The sequence below is a fragment of the Rhinolophus hipposideros genome (genome assembly GCF_964194185.1).
Source record: "Rhinolophus hipposideros genome assembly, chromosome: 3".
Lineage (NCBI taxonomy): Eukaryota > Metazoa > Chordata > Mammalia > Chiroptera > Rhinolophidae > Rhinolophus > Rhinolophus hipposideros.
Window position 1 is genome coordinate 31,313,586 of NC_138049.1, and position 19,791 is coordinate 31,333,376.

A 19,791-nucleotide genomic window follows, 5' to 3' on the forward strand; every position below is an offset into this window, starting at 1 on the left:
TTTATGTATGAGTCACTGTTTGTTATCTTTTTATTGTTCAATGATGAAGAAAATACATAGGCTACATGTCACCAGAGTTGAGACAGACATTAACTAGGATTACAAATTGTGAAAAGATTACAAAGGAAAAGGAAAAGGTGTTACAAGTGTATATGGCAGAATGATTTATACTGGGGGATCCAGGACAGCTTTGCTGAGAAAGTAGAGCTGAGCCTTGAAAATCGCCTAGCTAAGCAAAGGAAGAAGGCCAGAGCTGAGGTTTCCCAACCAGTCTGAATAGAATCCATAAAATTCCACAGTTAGAGTTTGGTGATTCAAGGAAGTTAAGCAAAGCTGGAAAACAGCGACTCAAGCTCAAGAACATTGTGGAGAGGTAAGCCAAGGTCAGATCACAAAATCTCATATGCCAGTAAGGACTTAATAAAAAGTGCAATAAAAACCAAACCAAAACAAAAAAGTGCAATAAAAAAGCAAAGCAAGATGAAAATACAGACTTTGATTTCTCTAGTTTTTTACTTCATTTTTATCTTTCTACTGTAAGACTTTGGTAAAAAATAAAAGCACATGCTTCTACCCAGATCAAGGTCAATGTATATTATTTACCAGAGCCTGCAATCCAACTGACTTGTAATGGATGACACGATACCAAACTTTAAAAGAGACGATTTCTAGCGTGTGGAATTTAAAATAAATACCAAGAGTCAGAAGAGCATTTACGTTCAATTGACTTGTTAGATATCTGATATTCACTTCTCTTGTAATTCAGGAGAAGCTATAGAAATTTCAAAAATTTTAACAATGAATAAAAATTAGTAAATTTCGTTTGTGACTTGAGCTATTACTGTTTTCATATTTTAAAATATAATTACGATGATGTTCATTAATATCATTGTCTAAACAAAGATATAACAGAAAATCCTATGTGTCAAGGTGATAATAGTTGATAGTGTATTAAGTTAAAAATTTCATATACCTCTTTTTAAATCAGAAAACCCTTCTTTTCCCTTCAATTAAAGGCATTTTAAATGAAGAATTATTTTAAAGCACCACAAAAGTATAGATAATATGACAATTATCTATTACAACCTAAAGGTAAAAAAAAAAAAAAATTCCATGTGTGCTTCAGATATGTTGTTTAAATAAATAATATTTAGGCACATGTGAATCTCACTTTAATTTATATATGTGTGTCCACACAATATAAAATTGTTCTATGTTTTACATCTTTATATAAATGATAACATAATCGCTTTTGTTTTCTTCTGAAGTTTCTGAAATTCATCACTGTTCGTAGATGTGGACCTATTTTATTTTATTCCCTTGTATCAGATTATGAACATATTATACTTTTTTTCTTATTGATTTATGGATATTTAGATGTTTTTCTAATACTCATTATGAAAAGTAGGCCTATGTTGAACATTGTTTATATGGACTGTGGACTTTCTGCCTGTGTATGTAGATAGGAGTTTTATTGTTTCAGAAGCCTAAGATAAGTACCTAAATTACCGATATAACATATATTCATTATGTAACTATTAGCATATTTAGCTTGATATTTTAGACATTCTTGTCCCCAAAAATATACACAACATTAATGTTAATATTTACTTCTTGTGTTATGATTTAATGTTTTTATATACATGCACACACATATAATTGCAAGAGTATCATTTATACTGCTTAGGTAAGACTAATGAATTAATAAAGGAAATATCTTAATAAGGTTCCATCTGCAATTGAGAAAAAAGAAAAAAGTAACATTTATTTTTAGTACAGCACGCTAAGTTTCAATGGATTGTTCATTTTCAGCTAATGTAGCTAACACTGTCTGATCGAAACTTTGGTGCTGATGGCTATAGCGTTAGGATGTTAATTTTATCATTTAAGACTTGTATATGCTTCTATGTTTCCTTTATAAGTATAAATCACACATATAATTCATCCTTTGGTGTTGATATAATGAACTATTCGCCGAGCATGTACAACAACACATAAAGTGGCATTTCTGACAGTACTCTTGGGAGGAAACATGTGCCTTTAATCAATTCCACTACAGCTTCCCACATTTTTGGTAGTTAAATGGAAGAATTTAAATATGGTATTTTCAGACCTACCTGGGTTCAAACTTCAGAAGATCATTTAAAAATCCACAATGAACCTCTTGACAGAATTATTGTTAGAATTAGAAACATAGCTGGAGTTGATGTGAGTGTCCTATAGTTTTAAAGGTTGCTATTTTTAGTGTTGTGTATTTTTAAATTACGCTAGCTTGATAATAGGTAAAAAGTGTTTTTGCTGTAACATAACAGTCTTAAGGTGACTGGTCCTCTGTATAATTGTTGTTTTTATAGACAAATGGCAAGTGTCTTGCTGCAATGTACCTGGTATGCTTCTAAAGATAGTTCTGAGTGTCACACATGCAATAGACAGTATTTACTGGAGAAGTTATAACAATTGCATGATGCCAGCAGACATATCAGAAAGCTGAGGAAAATGACCCTCTAACTGGACAGTGGGATGTTACTAGAATAAACAATGTACCTTGCAGTTACAGGGTCCAAAACAAGGGTCCACATTTGTGCTTCCTTCGCCACTACAGTTACAGGGTTTACAGTCTGGGTAGCCAGTGTAGCCCCTGGCACACCGATCACAGCTCACCCCTCCAAAGCCAGGCTTGCAATGACAGGACCCAGGTGACAGACCTAAGAGAAGATGAGCCACATATCAACATTTTTAAGACAAATATATAATTTAGCTCCCACGTTGTTAATTTTTGTAGACTTTAAAAGCTTATTTTCACCCAAAAATTAGATTCATGATGTACATCAAAAAGGAAAAGTTAAAACCACAGAATATAAGGTGTAATCAGAAGCTGGCTATGATTTGTGTACATAGCATTTTCTAAGTATCTTTAAAAATATTAAGAACAAAAAAAAACAAAAACAAAAATAAAACCAAAACAAACAACCCCCCCCCAAAAAAAAAACTCTTAGCATCTACCAAAATTAAGGCTACAGAAAAACCACTGCAATGATAAAAAGGAATTTCCATAACTCTGACTGATGATACTAGATTAAGAATTAGTAATCTGTGCACACCTGTTGGTTCATAAACCCTCTCAGACAAGATGGAAAAGTTTGCTGGGAGTAAAAATATATTACTTTAAACAATAATTTAACAACAACAGTAAAAATACAGCATCACAGTACAACAAAGACTCAGAATGTTCACGAGAATGGATATTTTGGAAATAAAAAAATAGAGGAGGGAAATGAGAGTAGTTTAAATTTACTTTTCTTTTTAAATAGAGAAATACAAGACAGTTTTTCTTCTCTTTGATTAGAAAAACAAACAAAAAATACATGCATGCATGAATGAATACAAGTTATTGGCCTTCAAAATCTGGAAAAATAGAAGAGCAGATCAGTAAAATATAATCCGGGCAAAAAAGAAAAGGAAGGAAGGAAAAGCAAGAAAACAATATGGAGAGATAGCATAAAACAGAATGACAGAAAGAGTGTCAAACATACATACTAACTATATATAAATAAGTTAAAGAGTCTCACTGTTTCTTTTAAAAACATGTTCATGTAATGTTCACAAGAGATACACAAAATGACAAGAGATATTAAAAATAAAAGAATGTAATTATACATTAGGAAAGCATATAGAAAAGTAAAAACTGTTTTAATAATATTAGTAAGGGCCAAAGTAAAATTCAATTACATTTACTAGGACAAGCTCTCACTTTACATCGATAAAAACAGAATAAAAAAACATGATTTAAGTTTTTACATTTCTGCTCCAAATAAGCATAAATTATAAGAAAATATATAAATAACAGAATTTATTGGAAATTAAAGAAAAATTTTCCAAAATCAATGGTTGAGAATGACAATCTTAGCACTTTAAATATTTATAAAGAAACATAAATGAAATTAAAAAGATATAGAAAATTTGAATAATCTAATAATATTTATTATGTTATATGATATAAAAATATAAATATTTATTGTAGCTTATCCATGACAAATCAATAAAATGTTCAATTTCTCAAAGCACAAATTATCTAAGTATTGTTTTCTTAACATAAATGACTACTTCTAGATTTGTACCAACTGCTACAATAAATTAAATTATGAATATCAGAGATGATGACAGAATTTTATACAAAATTCAAGCCCTCTAAAAATACATACATACATACACACATACACACATACATACATACACACATACATACAGAAGGTGCCAAAAAACGGTGCCAAAAAATGTATACACATTTTAAGAAAGGAAAAAACTCTTTTAAAATTGTAATACTTGGTGGCCAAGACATGGAAACCAAAGTCCTTCGATAGATGACTGGATAAAGAAGATGTGGTATATATACACCGTGGAGTACTACTCTGCCATAAAAAAAGATGAAATAGTGCCATTTGTGATAACATGAATGGATCTTGAGATTACTATGGAAAGTGAAATACATCAGACAGAAAAAGTCGAGAACCATATGACTTCACTGATATGTGGTATATAAAACTGAAAGCAACAAAGGAACGAGACAAACACATAAGGAAACAAAAACTCATAGACACAGATAATAGTTTAGTGGTTGGGAGGTAGTAGAAGAGGGTAAATGGGGTCGAATTTATGGTGACGGAAAGAGTACTGACTTTGGGTGAATACACAACGTGATATATAGATGATGTAATACAGAACTGTGTACTTAAAACCTATATAATTTTACTAACCATTGTCACCCCAATAAATTTTACTTGAAAAAAATTAGATATCAGGAAAACTCATTATTAAAGTTAACACAAAAATGTTAGTAGCAGTATCTACGTTAAGTTACCACTGTATTATATGCTTATTTTTCAACGTTTTTACTTTGATAATTTTTTAAACAATAACATGTTTATTTTAAAATTAGGGGAGAAAGTTAAGTGTTATTACTGAAAATAAGGTTAGTTGCTAGTATAAAAAGATGAGACCATAAAATAAAAAATGACCTGAAATTCACCATTTGAAGATTAAAATAAATAGATATTTAATCTTTTAGTATTAAATAATATATGGTTTAAACTGATAATCCTACATTTTTATGAAGAAAGCAGGTGAGAAACGTGTCAAAGAAACATTACCAGTCTTTTAAACTGAGTCTTTGTGGGGGTGGGGAAACCTATAACTTGGTAGCATGGTATATTTTAGTCCTTCCAAAGAAGACAAGAATCTACTCATAGAGAAATAAAGAAACTGCTCCACATATATTCTAGGAATTTTCTATTTAACCTTGGCAAGCAACTCTCCTGGAAGCAGCTCTTAAACCTTTTAGACCAAGGAGTTATTTTGGCATTTGATTCCTTAATGTTTGAAGGTAGTCATGAATTTCAATCCCCAAATAAAGTATTGGCTTATATTAGTGTCTGCGTCTTTGTCTTCATAAACTCATGTCTACTACCCTTTTCAGTCTTTTAATACACTTCTTGCTTTCCATATTACTGACTGCAGCTTAGTATGCGATGCCCTCTAATTGTTCTCATTACAGCGACGCATCTTACAATGAATGCTGTTATTTCATGATAGAAACTGAAAAGCTACAAAACAATCTAATAAATAACACGACATAAAAAAATTACATACACCACCAATTTTTGATTTACAGAAGATGTATATGCACAGATATGTAAATATGTATATATAATGCAAAATAACTCTTTGCTTTTAAAGAATTATATTTAAACATAAAATTAATTACTGAGATGAATAAAAAAACTGCTTCTGGGAGTGAAATTTGAGAGATATAAGAATGCATTCATGATATGAATGCAATTTACTGTAAAATGTTCTCCTCAAAGATCATATTTGGGTTTTAGTTGTCCACGCATCAGAACAATGACCTTCTACTGTGGCTCTCACCTCGTGGAGCATGCCTTTCATCCTTGACACAGACTTCATTTAAGGAACCAATTGAATTACAATGGCATAGCTGGCATGGTCTTGGATAATTTGGAGATACCTAACAAAAAATGAAAATACCTAACATGAAAATGCTTTTAATCAAGTATAATAAACACACTAATACTTTTAAATTCAGCAAACGTTTAAGGACAAATTAATTTAAATATTACATAGTAATACATTATATAGAGAAAGTTATAAGAAGTTACCTTTAATGTATGTTTGCAATTTCTAAAATCCATTTCTTCTAAATGGATACACAAACGTAAAGAGGACAGTATAATAAACTCCTATGTATTTGTTATCTGAATTTATCAATTTTCAAGATGAATTATTCAACAATTATCAACATTTTCTCTGTAAGTTTCATCAGATTTTATGCTGTGCTGAAGTTTTTGGAGAATATCCCAAATAAGAGTGTTTTAATCCCTACACATTTCAATATGCATCTCTTTCATTTGTAATCACAGTATCATTACCAAAACAAAAATAATATTTGCTTGATATTCTCTAATATGCATTCTATAATAAAATCTTCCTGATTTTTTATTACAACATAGTTCAAAATTAGTAATTTCCCCCAAATTTACTTTTCAAGAACTTTTTTCACATTGATCATTATATAATTAATTAAATAGCAATGTATATTTGATGCTTAAAAAATAATATTAAATATTTAAATTAAAATTTGATTTTCTGGGGAGGCAACACAACCTGGAAAGAAGCAATGTAGGCCCCATAATTAGGAAAACATGAGCTCATATTCCAGTGTTGCCACTTACTGGCTACGTGGCCTCCTGCAAATTATTTACATTCCTGTAAAATGAGGACAATTATACCAACTATAGTGATGTTGTTAAATTAAAATGAAAAGGAATAACATAAAGCATCTCATAAGATTCTTCATATATATTAAATACTCAATATAACTAGTAGCTTTCAATGTTAGAATATTTTAACTAAACAAACCTAGACTGTACTAATATACTGTACGGACAACATTTATTTTCCAGATGCAATAGGATAAGAAAAAAACTGAATTATTTGCCTAGGAAATACTGAAATACTAGTGTGTGTGTGTGTGTGTGTGTGTGTGTGTGTGTGTGTGTATTTCCACCTAAAATATATATACAGAGGGTGCCAAAAAATGTATATACATTTTAAGAAAGTAAAAAACTGTATTAAAATTGTAATACTCAATACATACTGATAACAAAAGATAAGTACAAGTCATGTTTGACTTCTGCAATTATAAGAGGTATTCAAAGTGGTTACCATCAGCATACTTTTAATAGTGTTTTCCTTCTTAAAATGTATATACATTTATTTGGCACCCTCAGTATAATATGAATATAAACACATATTTCCCCCTAAAATATAGCTTTTATATATATACATGACTAGGATTAATTTACAAATGAAAATGTGTTTACTGATAAAAGTCAGTATTATAACTAGAGTTATTTACATGTGTGATAGAATATCAGTCAACTATGCCCAGAGATCAGTTTCAAAATCAAATCTGTTTAAATACACATTCATTCATCCCCCATTATGAAGTAAGGACTGTGCAAAACAGTAATGTAAGGCCTAATCTCTGCCTTAAATAAAGTTACAGGAAAAAGAAACTTAAAATACATTGATTAAACAGAATGTGCCAAGTGATAAAATAGACATACAAGTAGAGTTTATGGAGCAAAAGAAGAAGGAGTAATAACACAACACAATGAAGTCAAGTAATATTTCACAGAAAAGGTGACATTTAGACTGGAGCTTGAAGTATGAGTAGCAATTTGAGAGTAGAATTGGGAGAAGTGCTTTCTACACAGAGAAAACCACCGAGACATGAAAAAACTATTCTGTGGGCATATGGCAAAACATTTCTTTTAAATAAAATCTTGGCTTTTATAAATATGTTTTATGATTCCAGTAATGAGCTTGAGTAAACCAAATACTCCTAATTCATTATCTGTCTTTTTGGTAATTAGGATAAACTGCCTGAATTAGACTGTTGATCAGGAAACTTTCTATTATATTAGATTCTATAAATATATCTACTTTACACTGACTTTTATAGATAAACCTAAAATTAGATTTTAAGACAATACATTTAAGAATATCATAGAGAAAAGTTACTTAGCTGTAAAATTGTAATGCACAAAACTTTTCTTTCTACATTTTCACAAAAATGCAATGGAGTTGCACCCAAATAGTAAGCACTTTAAATTGAATTTTTAAGCAAACAATATAGCATAAGTATTTTGTAAGTATAAAAATATCAACATCTAGGCTCAGATTTACTTAAGTACTTGACTTGTAATTAAAACTTATCAAGCTTTCAGTTTTGATAATGGTAGAGTGTCTTGTATGTATCCACCACCACCTCAGATAACAATTATAAATTCTGAACAAAATAGAAAAATCCAAGGACTTGGGAGAATAATCAAAGACTAGCTGAAATTGGAAGGATTTAAAATTTGAAAGAAAAAAAATACACTAGATAAGATACATGTTTACATAAAGATAGCACCAAAATATGCATATCAATACCCCAAATACTGAACGGATCCCTTAATCATACATTGTTTTGAGACACTCCAAGGAGCGCAGTAAAAAGCAACAGCTGAAAAGCTGCATGACCTGGGTAAGATTTTCAGGTCTGTACACCATAAAGTAAACAGAAATTGGAGTTGCAGAACAAGTTAGAAAGGTCAGATAAACACCTTGAGCTTTCTGTCCAAACAAAATGCAAAAAGCAAGTTTTCACAATTTCATGACAATCAGTCAGTAAATTGACCCTCAATTAGAACGAAAGTAAAAAATCTTCAGAGGAAGATAACAAAATCATTTCTCTACAGTGTATCATTCACAATATTTACCCAAAAACTTCTATCTGTAAAGATATATGTATCCGTATGTTCACTGTAGCATTATTCATGGTGGCCAAGTCATGGAAATAACCAAAGTGTCTTTCCATAGATGATTGGATAAAGATGTGGTACATAGATACAATAGAATACTATTTGCCCATAAGAATAGGTGAAACACTGCCATTTGCAACAACATGGCTGCAAGTAGGTCAGACAGAAAAAGTAAAAAACCATATGATTTCATTCATATGTGGGATATAAAACTGAAAGTAACAAATGAACAAGACAAACAAACAAATAAAAACTCAGATATAGAGAATAGTTTAGTGGTTACCAGAGGGTAAGAGGGGAGTAGAGGTGGTAGAAGAGGGTAAAGGGGGTCAAATACATGGTGATGGAAGGAGAACTGACTCTGGGTAGCAAACACACAATGCAATATACAGATGATGTATTATAAAATTGTATCCTTGAAGCCTACGTAATTTTACTAGCCAATGTCACCCCAATAAATTTAATAAAAAATAAACTTATAAATATAAAAAAAAATGTCTCAAAGCAATCCAAAGGTAAAAAAGAAAGTATTTCCCCCAAATTAGTGCTACAACTAGAGGTTAACCTTATAGATCTCAACCATTGTTTCAAAGATTTACTTGTCTACGGGCGATAGTCCTAAAACTTAAAAATAAAATGTTTCTAGAATAAATAAAGAACATTCTGACTTAAATAGACACTTTACAAGAGAAGATATTGGTGTAGCCAATAAGCATTTAAAATAAAAATTAAATTGCCATGAAATCTGCTATGAATTCATAATGGAAGGTCTGTGGTAGTACCAAACATTGATGGGAATTACTTAGTGCTGGTCAAATACTCACTTGCCACACTTACTATACCCACACCCACTCGAATGGCTAATTCAAAAAAGATAGTCAACACCAAATATCAGAGATGATATGGAAGAACTGGAACCTCTAAATATTTTCGGTGAACATGTACAATGTTATTACTAATTTAGCAAAATGTTGGTAGTTTCTTATAAAGTCAGATATATTCTTATCCTATGAAACAATCATTCTTCTCCTACATATTTATACAATGTAAATAAAACATGACCATAAAAGACATATAAAATTGTTTCAGAGGATCCATCTAAAAACTATAAATGACCTAAATGTTCACCATCAGGAGAATGGAGTGAAAATTATGATATGTTCATGCAAAGGAACACTATGCAGCATTTTTTTTAAAGGAACTATTGATGCATACAACATGGACAAATCTTAAAATGTTATGTCGAATGAAAGAAGGAAGATGCCAAAGTGTATGTACTTCATTATTTCTTTTTTATGACATTCACTAAAAGGCAAAACTAATTTATGTTCTTAAAATCAAAATAGATTTATGGTTGGGGTTGAGTAGAATGAGGCAAAATGGAATTTTCAGGAGAAAAGGAACTATTTTATTACATGTCCTCAAATATTTATATCAGTTTCCATTATGAAACACTTCTCACCTTTTATGATCTGAAATCTATCAAAATTATTTTTCCATATAATACATCTTTGTATGAAGAAAACAAAATAACACTTCATGAAAGAAAAAGCATACTTTACCCCTTTGGGTCTGAAGAAGCCGTCCATACATGTCTCACAGTTTATACCAGCAGTATTTTGGGTACAATTGATGCATACACCTCCTCCAATGTACTTTCCATGTATATTTAAACTCAGATTTCTTCTGGCAACATTTTCATCATAATAGCATTCTTCAGCTTTCCCATGACAATTACATGCTGCATTAGGGAAAAATCAATTCATAAATGTTCATTTCAGACATAGTTTAAAAAATCATTCTACAATAGATTTTTGTATACTATATGAGAAAATAGATATACATTTATATACCTATATACATACATATAATCAGTACAAAAGTATCTAAAAAGTGTTTGAATTTATTGGCTATATTAATAAATTCACACCTTTCAATGGAAATTGAAATAATTACAATATCTAAACTGAATCATATGAAATTGCCAATATTTGATTGATTTGATCCTAAAAAACTGAAATGTCATATTGTTCAACCTACAATTTCCTATTATGAAAAACAATAAATTTTTGGTACTCAGTAATTAACATCCAAGCAATCTGCAATGAATAATTTTTACATGTGAACCTCTGTTAGAGATACTATGGGCAAAAAAGAATGTTTAGGATATAGTTCCTTTCTTCCACTACTAATAATAACTAAAACAAGGTTTGTTTTATATCATGTTCTAAGTGTTTTATATTTATTACCACTGATTTTAATTCTCAAAGTAGCTTCATGAATCTGGTACTATTATTAATCTCTTTTCACATATTAGGAACCTGAAGCACAGAGAAGTGATTTGTAAAAGGTAAACAAATCAGTATTGCAAACCACTCTGAAGCCAGGCGCTAGGGTCTCATGACTACTCACTGTCTCATTCCCATCAAGTTTTATCTGATGAGAGAGATAAGAGGTATAAGTACCAAACAACCAGGACAAAACGAGAGCTGATTTGCTTAGTAGCTGAGATTATGCCTTTTTGTACCAGACTTGAATTTAGGTGTCCTCTCCGTTATTTTGTAGTCATGTGATGTAGGGAATTTCTTAATTGCACTAAGGTTTCGTTTCCATGTAAAACATGGAGTGATCAATAATTACCAGATATTTAAAAGCATTAAGAAAAATGCATGTAAAATCGTTAATATAATGCTTGAAAAATAAGTTCTCAATTGATATTTCCTCCTCCTTCCTCACCGTCTTCTCCTCTTCTTTTCCATGTCACTTTGTAAGAGTTCAGAAAAGTGAAAAATCACCACTTCCCCGGAAAGAACGGGGTAAAGGTTTGAAAGATGGGTAGAATTCATTTGGGGTGGGAAGCAGAAAAAAGTATGCTGAGTGTCCTTCCTCAGATGTTGAGTTTCTTAAGTGTCCTTACATTGATTTCCACAAACATATGAGAGAGAGAAAGAGAGAGAGAGAGAGAGAGAGAGAGAGAGAGAGAGAGAGAGAGAGAGAGAGAGAGGGAGAGAGAGGATGTGCGTGCACACACCATACAACTCAATCTTTTTTTTCCCTGCAAAAGGGGACATTTATATATTGCTCGGAACTGTTTAATTTTACCAACAATAAATAGCATAGTTCTTTCTCTATTAGCATATCAAATCCCCCACTAGTGGGCAGCTATATTGTTTCCACAGTTCTCCTTTGTAAACAACACTATTTAGGAGGAGATAGATGTAGGAGTGAGGGTTCTAATGTCAGGCCGCTTCCCATTTGACAGCTGAGAGTGACTTAGAGGAGAAAATTCAAGTCTCAGTATCATGTCAGTACTTATCTTTTATGTTGTTTTGAGACTTATCTTTATGTGCTTGAGACATGGTACTCAGCTCTACAAATGTTAGTAGCAGTAGTATCAGCAATTGTGTAGTAATGACAAGAATAATATGCCCTATACAGCTATACAAGTATATCTATAGACTAGACTCCTGCAAGTATAATTTCTAGTCGAGGGAGGTGTAAAATTTTAATTTTAATTAGCTTGAACAATTCCCCTCCAAAAACGCTGTGTCAAATTACTCTGTCTCCAACAGAGATGATAAAACTCTTCTCCCACAGCCTCACCAACACTGTATATTGTCAGCCATTCTAATCCAGCTCCTTGATATCATAAGCATTCAAACACTTGTTGAGTGGTAGAATGGATATTTTGATAAGTTAAAAAGAGTAATTTCATTGTTTTAATTAGTACTTCCTTAATTATGAACGTGATAATCTTTTTATATGGTTTTAAGTCATTTCTTTTCCTGAGAAATGCCTGTTTGGATCTTTGCTCATTTTAACAAATAAGTACTGACATGATACTGAGACTTGAATTTTCTCCTCTAAGTCACTCTCAGCTGTCAAATGGGAAGCGGCCTGCTCATTTTAACTTTTCATTGCTTTGTAATATCTCTTAACATGTGAAGATATTATCTCTGTCACGTTTGTGGCAAACGCTTTCTCCAGTCTGTTGACTTTTGATTTAGAATAGAGTATTTTTTGCTATATTAATGGAGAGCTTTCAAACTTTATTCTACAAAACATGTAGTAAGAAATGTAAATCAGTAAGCATTATAAGCGGTTTTATATCGTTAGGACAATACACAAGAATTCTCAAAGAAAACCAACAATATGCACCTAAGCCATAAAGACAAAGAATTCTTTAAAATCCTCTAATACAAATATAGTGCAAGAAACAGTCAAGATGTCTGCTGCCAAGATAAGTAGAGGGAAATAGAGAGTAACACAAATTTATTTTCACATTATCAAGAATTAGTGCTGCTGAGAGTGTTTATAAAGATTAACTAATGTAGGTGAAACACTGATGCTTGAGCATCACACTCCACGCAGTGAGGGCCCTCGGCCTCCAGCAATGGTTGCTCTCCAAAGGCCTCGTTCCTGCAGAGCCTCAGAGGACATGGATAGTACCTATTCAAAAGAGCCATCCCCACCCCCGTCATCAGCAGTTTTCTATTTCACAGAATGTTCAAGACACAAAACTGAAACTGTCCTTTAGAATAGGCTTAGCATTGGAATAAATATCCTTTGCTCTTTGGAGATATATCATGCCTTAAATATGCTAGATTGGTGAAAATCCACATTAAACTCAAATGAATAAGAAGGCGATCATTCATTTTATGGAAGAATCTGTCATGTCACAGATGGATTTTTCTAATTATTAAGATGATTGTAACAATGCAACTTGGAAAGGAAAATTTTCATGTAAGGTTTTAGGAATGCATGCATTGCCGAAAGCATGGCATTTAGACAAAGTTTGATGGTTAGGACCCCTATCTTAATTTGTGGTTTTAAAAAAATAAATTTATTTTTCATTTTGTAAATAAAACCTTCTATGTGCCCCACAAAGAAAGATAAAATTGTTTCATAATTCCACCATTTAAAAAATGTATATAGTAGCAAGTGGAAAATTTTCTTTCAAGTTAATTTATTCATCCTTGTTGCTAACAAGCATGATCTATACTTTTTGTTTCCTTGTTTAAACACATATACACAAGTGGAGAGTGGCAAAGGATTTTGCAGATCCACTTAATATTACATAATTATAACTGTGTGATAGAATGTCAGAGGCAACAGGAAGAATCGCTACCTTCAAATGCAAATGCTACTCCCACTTATTACTGATACTCCAGAAGCACAAAGTAAATTTAATTAAAATTTAAAGAAGTTTGAGAGCAAATATTCATGGGTAGCAATTAACATAAATCCACTCTCACTGGGAGAAGCAATGATCTGAGAGATTGGGGTAGGACATCTGATGACCCTCTATAACATTTGGGGTATGGGTGACCCATTCCTCCAGATATCTTTCAGTAATCATGGGTGATTTCTAAATCAAATTATATCATAAGCAGACCGACACAGATCAAAAAGGTGTGTGCAGAAAACAGTTGAGTGCAGAAAATGAAGGGACCCATGGCATGGATAGCATATGCCGAATCTTAGACTGGAAAGAAAATACATTTTACAGTTGTGGAGCATTCTGTGATTAAAATTGGCTATGATTCAATAGTTTGAAAGACCTACCATGTCTGACCCCTGATACATAATAAATATATTCAATAAATATATAAAGTTGGTATTAATAAAAACAATATATCTACCAAGCCTGTTTTGGAAGTCATATATACCTACTGAACTGAAAAACAAAAAAAAAGAAAAGTGTGGGTAGGACTGATTCACCAAAATATTAATATTTGAATTCAACTGAATTGGGCCTAGTGGTTAGTTTGGAATTACAGTTTCACACAAGTCTTTGTTTTTAGGTCCTATCTTAGCCTGAACAGATGTCCAGAAACACAGGTTACTCTAGCTAGCAACCCTGTCACGATGTTGGGCCAGCTGGCAACATCAGGATATAAAGTCATTCGCTACTCTTCTTGGGTATTTCCCTTCAGGAAAAACTGGACATATGGCTTGTCTTCAAAAGTGATAATATTGAAGCATAAATGAATATTTGCTGGCACATGTTTGCATAGCCAGTTGTTTTACTGTTTTTCATTGCTGGCTTTTTTCTGAGTTATCACTATACAATAATTGCTATAGCATAGTTTATGCTAATGGTTATCACTGATGCCATTTCTAATATTAGCATTTTTACTGTTATTAATGAGAAACTATACATTTAAAATATTAATGCTTATTATTAAAATAAATGTTATTTTTCCACAAATTTGATTTCTTGCCATCTCTGTTACCTTTTACTCTCTTACTCTTCCAAGGTACTGCCCCCAAACACCACCCTTCAGTAAGTTTAACTAATGAATCAATGTTTTTATTTTTTATTTTTGCAAACAATCTATAGCCTAGAGGGTACAATCCTTCTTCCCCTCTGATTTTCCTCCTTTTGTTAGACGATAGGTATTCAGAAGCCATTTACTAGGGGAAGGGGGTGAAGTGAGGGGCTGCAAAGGGAGCAAGCAGAAGTATCTGGAACTATATCGGTTTCAGAACCATTTTCTAAACATACAAATTTAGAAATCTAATCTCTCAACAATCTAGGTTTTGCTGATTTTTTTTTTTACATTTCTGTTAGTCTACATATACATTATACTGTACACTTTAGTTTCACCCTGATGACAACTATACACTATGCTTTTATCTATTTCTCATAATCCTCACACAGTGGTAAATTCTTAAGTGTTTGGTAAATATATTCCAAATTAGAAAAAGAAAAAAAGGAAGGAAGGAAGGAAGGAAGGAAGGAAGGAAGGAAGGAAGGAAGGAAGGAAGGAAGGAAGGAAGGAAGGAAGGAAGGAAGGAAGGAAGAAAACAATGACAACAACCTGAAAACTGAGTAATAGAAAAGGCAGGGAAAAAGAGCTTACCAGCGATTGGCTTGGATAAAATTTAGAACCTGGAAATATGTGCTTACCTAGAATCACCACATGTTTATTTTCCCCTGCGTCCTAGAAAAGGAAGACTTATGCATGCTGTTGGCAGGAACATACCTTCACATTCAGATTTAGTCAGGAAAGTCCCAGCTCGCCAAGGTTTCTGATGGAATCCTGGACAGCACTGATCACAGCTATCACCGCATGTGTTATGCTCACATTCACAGCGGGATTTCTAGTCAAAACGAGGGGCAAAGTATACTTTTAGCAGCTTTTAGAACCATAAATGAAAAACTTTCCCAGGAAGGTAGAATGAAGAGAAAACTTCTAGAATAAGTATCAAAATGTAAAACTCCTATCAGCTTGGGAGGGCAGAGGTACCAACCTTGGGAGCGCATATATTTGACCAACGTGATATTAGGGAGATCTGGCCTTGCTCTGGAATCACTGGACTTCAACTTGGAAGAGAACAGAGGCCCAACTGGAAGTAGTCTTGAAGACTGAGATCCCGTCTTTGATGCCTGAGAAAGTTTTCTGGTTTGGCTGTATCCATTGTAAGGCGTCCCTCAAAGTACAGTTAACATTTGGGTATGTGGGCAGAATGGAGGGATAGGCATCGAAGGGCATAAAGAGCATAATTATAATAGAAACCAAATGTCCCAGGACTGAATCTCCTGTCTGTGTGGGCTCTGAGAATAATCTTGACTCATAACATGGAACGATCTCTCCAAGGCTGCCCTGTAGGCTCTCAAAGCTTGAGAAACATTGCCCATCATGGCACCGGATAGCACCCACACCCTGCAGAAAGCAACACCACAGACTTACCCAGGTAAATATACCAGGGTATTGGAACCTTCCCTGGGAGGTAACAATATGATGTAGTAGTCAGAAAACTAGCTTTGAGAAAAAAAAAGCCATTTGTATTATAGTATTAGTAAGAAAAAAAAAATCTACTTGTAGGTAGTTATGTTCACCCATCTTGCTAGTCAGTATATGTCTTCCATATACTATACAACAAATGGTTTTGTATTGTACCAGTTTGTTTATGACTGAGAAAAACAGATGCTCATTCATCTTATTTTTAGGTTATATTAACTTAATATGCTGTCATTAATGAAAAATTTGACCCCCAAATCATTCCAGCATTTTCTTGTCTGGCAGTTTCAATGCGCTCTTGAATGTTCTCTTCCACTCCACTCCTAATGGCCCCTGCCCTACCTCAATCTCCTGTTACATAGCCATTTATATTTACTTCCATATCCAGTTTTCATTTGTTTGCATTACATTTTTGGAAAACTTTAAAAATAAATACTCAAGTCGATTGATGGCAGGCATTCTCTAAAGCTACATCATACAGCAGGCTGTCATAGATAGGTTTCCTAATAGATATACCAGTTTAGAGTCTTTTTCGAAAAACAAACAAACAAACAAACAAACAAACAACTAATCTGTTTTCTAATACTGTGATGGTTGACTTCAAAGTCTACCATCCTAACCATAGCTCTATTTCACCTTGGCACAGCTTTCTCTTATACTGTCTATGCGGGGACCTGACACCCATTCACGGAGTGGCCTTGTGGCCAAAGCCTCTCATGGAGCATTGTACAGTTTAGAGATTCATTTTTCATAAGCATCCTATAAATATACATACATTTGTCACTGGATCAAGTGGACAAGCCCTGGCATGACCATAGCAAATGCACATCCCTCCAACCGAAATATCTTTGACCGAGTAGTAATACTGCAAAAAGCAATCGAGAGAGAAATCCTGTTAAGATGACTGCAAGGGGAAAGCAACAAAAGGGAACATTCAGTTCAAAACTTTACTTTCTGTTTTTCTCCTTAGCTTGAAGCACGTTTGTGTTTCTGCAGGACAACTGAGGGCTCACAGAAGGGATCCAGTAACTAACTCTTCACACTGTAATCATAGCTCAAAAAAAGAATTCCTCTAATTTATGTTAGATGGACATGTTAGAAAAAAAAAATGTTTTCCCCCAGACAGTAAAAAGTCCATGCTGGAGTATCTGTTATTGAGAGTAAGTTGTTATAATTATTTATAAAAGTTGTTTTAGTTTCTTGAAAGAGACCTTTTTTATTGTCATTACAGCAATCTCAGTATACATGAATCACATTCAGACTGTTTTATTTGATAGAATTGCAAAGAATCAACAAATTTAGGGGAATGTGCTCATAACAATATATGTCTTACCCATATTAAGAAGGAAATAAAAAGTAACTCTCAAGATTGAATTAACATAATGTTAGAATAAACTAGATGTGCAGAACACCTTTTTTCATCATTATGTTAAAATGTCTATGCAATTACTTTCCCATCTGAAGTTAATATACAGCTATGTTTCTGATTATTTTAATCTACCAAGCTATTTTTAAAAGGTGATTTATAATTATACAACTGGATTAGTTTTAAAAATTTAATTAACGTGTATATATTTTATAATTGTGGTGGTATTTCTCAGTATCACATGGAATCCAAATAAGCATCTCACTGGCAGATAGTTCTATTATTCCAATTATTCACACACAAAAAAAATTAGAGATAATAAGTGGGTGGCCACAAATCTGAGGTCCCTGATTAAAAATTCCCTTTTTCCATTTACTTCTTTCTTCTTCTTCATTTTGTTTGCTTTTATTTTTTACATATAGTGTCTTTTATAATATTTTTGTTACATTATCTTACCTGATATACCTGGATGCCAAATTAATGAAACTTGTTAGGAAGTTGAGGTAACGTAAAAGTTTGCTTTTCACTAACTTCATCATGTAATAATATAGATATAAACAGGGATATTTGCTTGGAAAGCTGATACAATAGTGTTTTTGTAGATGCTTCTATAATTGTAAAACCTATTTTAAATACACATGTGTCATGTTTCACTTTGGAGTCATGAAGAGGAGCTGAAATTCAGTATCCTATTTTTATATATTTAAATGTACATGTAGTGTTCATGAACTAAACTTTCAAAAAACATATTTAAATGTTGAATTTTACCACACTATTTTAAAGGCTCTTGTACAATGAAGTCATAAATAATGGACATTCACCCCAATCCCCACTTTGCCTTCTGCAAAAGATGATTAAAAGGAACACATTTGTTTCCATTGATTTTCCACCCTTCCCCCCACCGATATACTGTCAGGGATGATTAAATTTCACTTCAAAATTATTCAGTATTCCTCTGTATATATTTTTAAGTCATGCCAAAACTATAATTAAAAGTGATTTTTTTAAAACAAATGAAGAATCTAAACATTGCTATAAAATAATGATTACTTCAGCATCAGACAATTTACAACATGCGAAGTATAACACAAGGTAAAATTTTTTTAGGTTTGGAAAATACAGGACACTAAAACAACAAACACATGTTATATGGGAATAATAAAACTTTAGAAGGTATTTTGTAATGATAGTGAGGTTAGGTGTGGGTAGTTTAAGTAATGAGAAGAGAAAATCTATGAGGGATATTCATAAAACATGAAAAGCACTGCCCTTCAATATTCAGCCTAATGGTCCAATAATTTGGCAACTGTTGGCAACAGTCTGACCTAGTAAAACCATTTTAGAACTAAGTGCTTTGTTCCACAATTGTAGGTTCTTACTACAATCGACTTTTCACCTGCACCTCTAGTCATACAGTAGATACTCTCTCAGCATGGATTTGCTTTATGGCCTTATAGCCAAGTTGATTCTCTTGGTAATAAAGTCTAAGCTGTATAGCAGCATAGAAAAGAGATGACATAAACCAGTGCATGTGGCGAGGGATAAATAGCATAGCAACCTGGGCTGACCATCTATGTCATAATTCCACAAATTCCAATTTAACACTAGAAAATAGTACTTCTGTTAGCTCCTGTTTTCACAGATCTGTTGAAAGGATGCTATCCAATCTTTCCTAATTTTCTATTCACAAAGGAAAATAAAACAGTCAGTATACAGAATTAGTTTTCCCCTACAGCAGTGCTTTTCAAAACTAAGGATTGTGATTCATTAATAAAGCAGAAAAGTGAATTAT

At 32.6% G+C, this 19,791-nt stretch overlaps 1 protein-coding gene across 2 annotated transcripts in view; it reads right to left on the reverse strand.

The window, feature by feature from the left end:
• LAMA2 (laminin subunit alpha 2) overlaps window positions 1–19,791 on the reverse strand; it is a 531,205-nt gene that overhangs the window by 287,120 nt on the left and 224,294 nt on the right. For both annotated transcript variants that reach the window (XM_081040014.1, XM_081040013.1), the window contains exons 6-10: window positions 17,409–17,498; window positions 15,875–15,992; window positions 10,448–10,626; window positions 5,923–6,022; window positions 2,545–2,705 (exon numbers count right to left, since the gene is read on the reverse strand). In XM_081040014.1, the coding sequence (XP_080896140.1) occupies window positions 2,545–2,705; window positions 5,923–6,022; window positions 10,448–10,626; window positions 15,875–15,992; window positions 17,409–17,498 (648 nt within the window). The remainder of the gene's footprint in view (window positions 1–2,544; window positions 2,706–5,922; window positions 6,023–10,447; window positions 10,627–15,874; window positions 15,993–17,408; window positions 17,499–19,791) is intronic.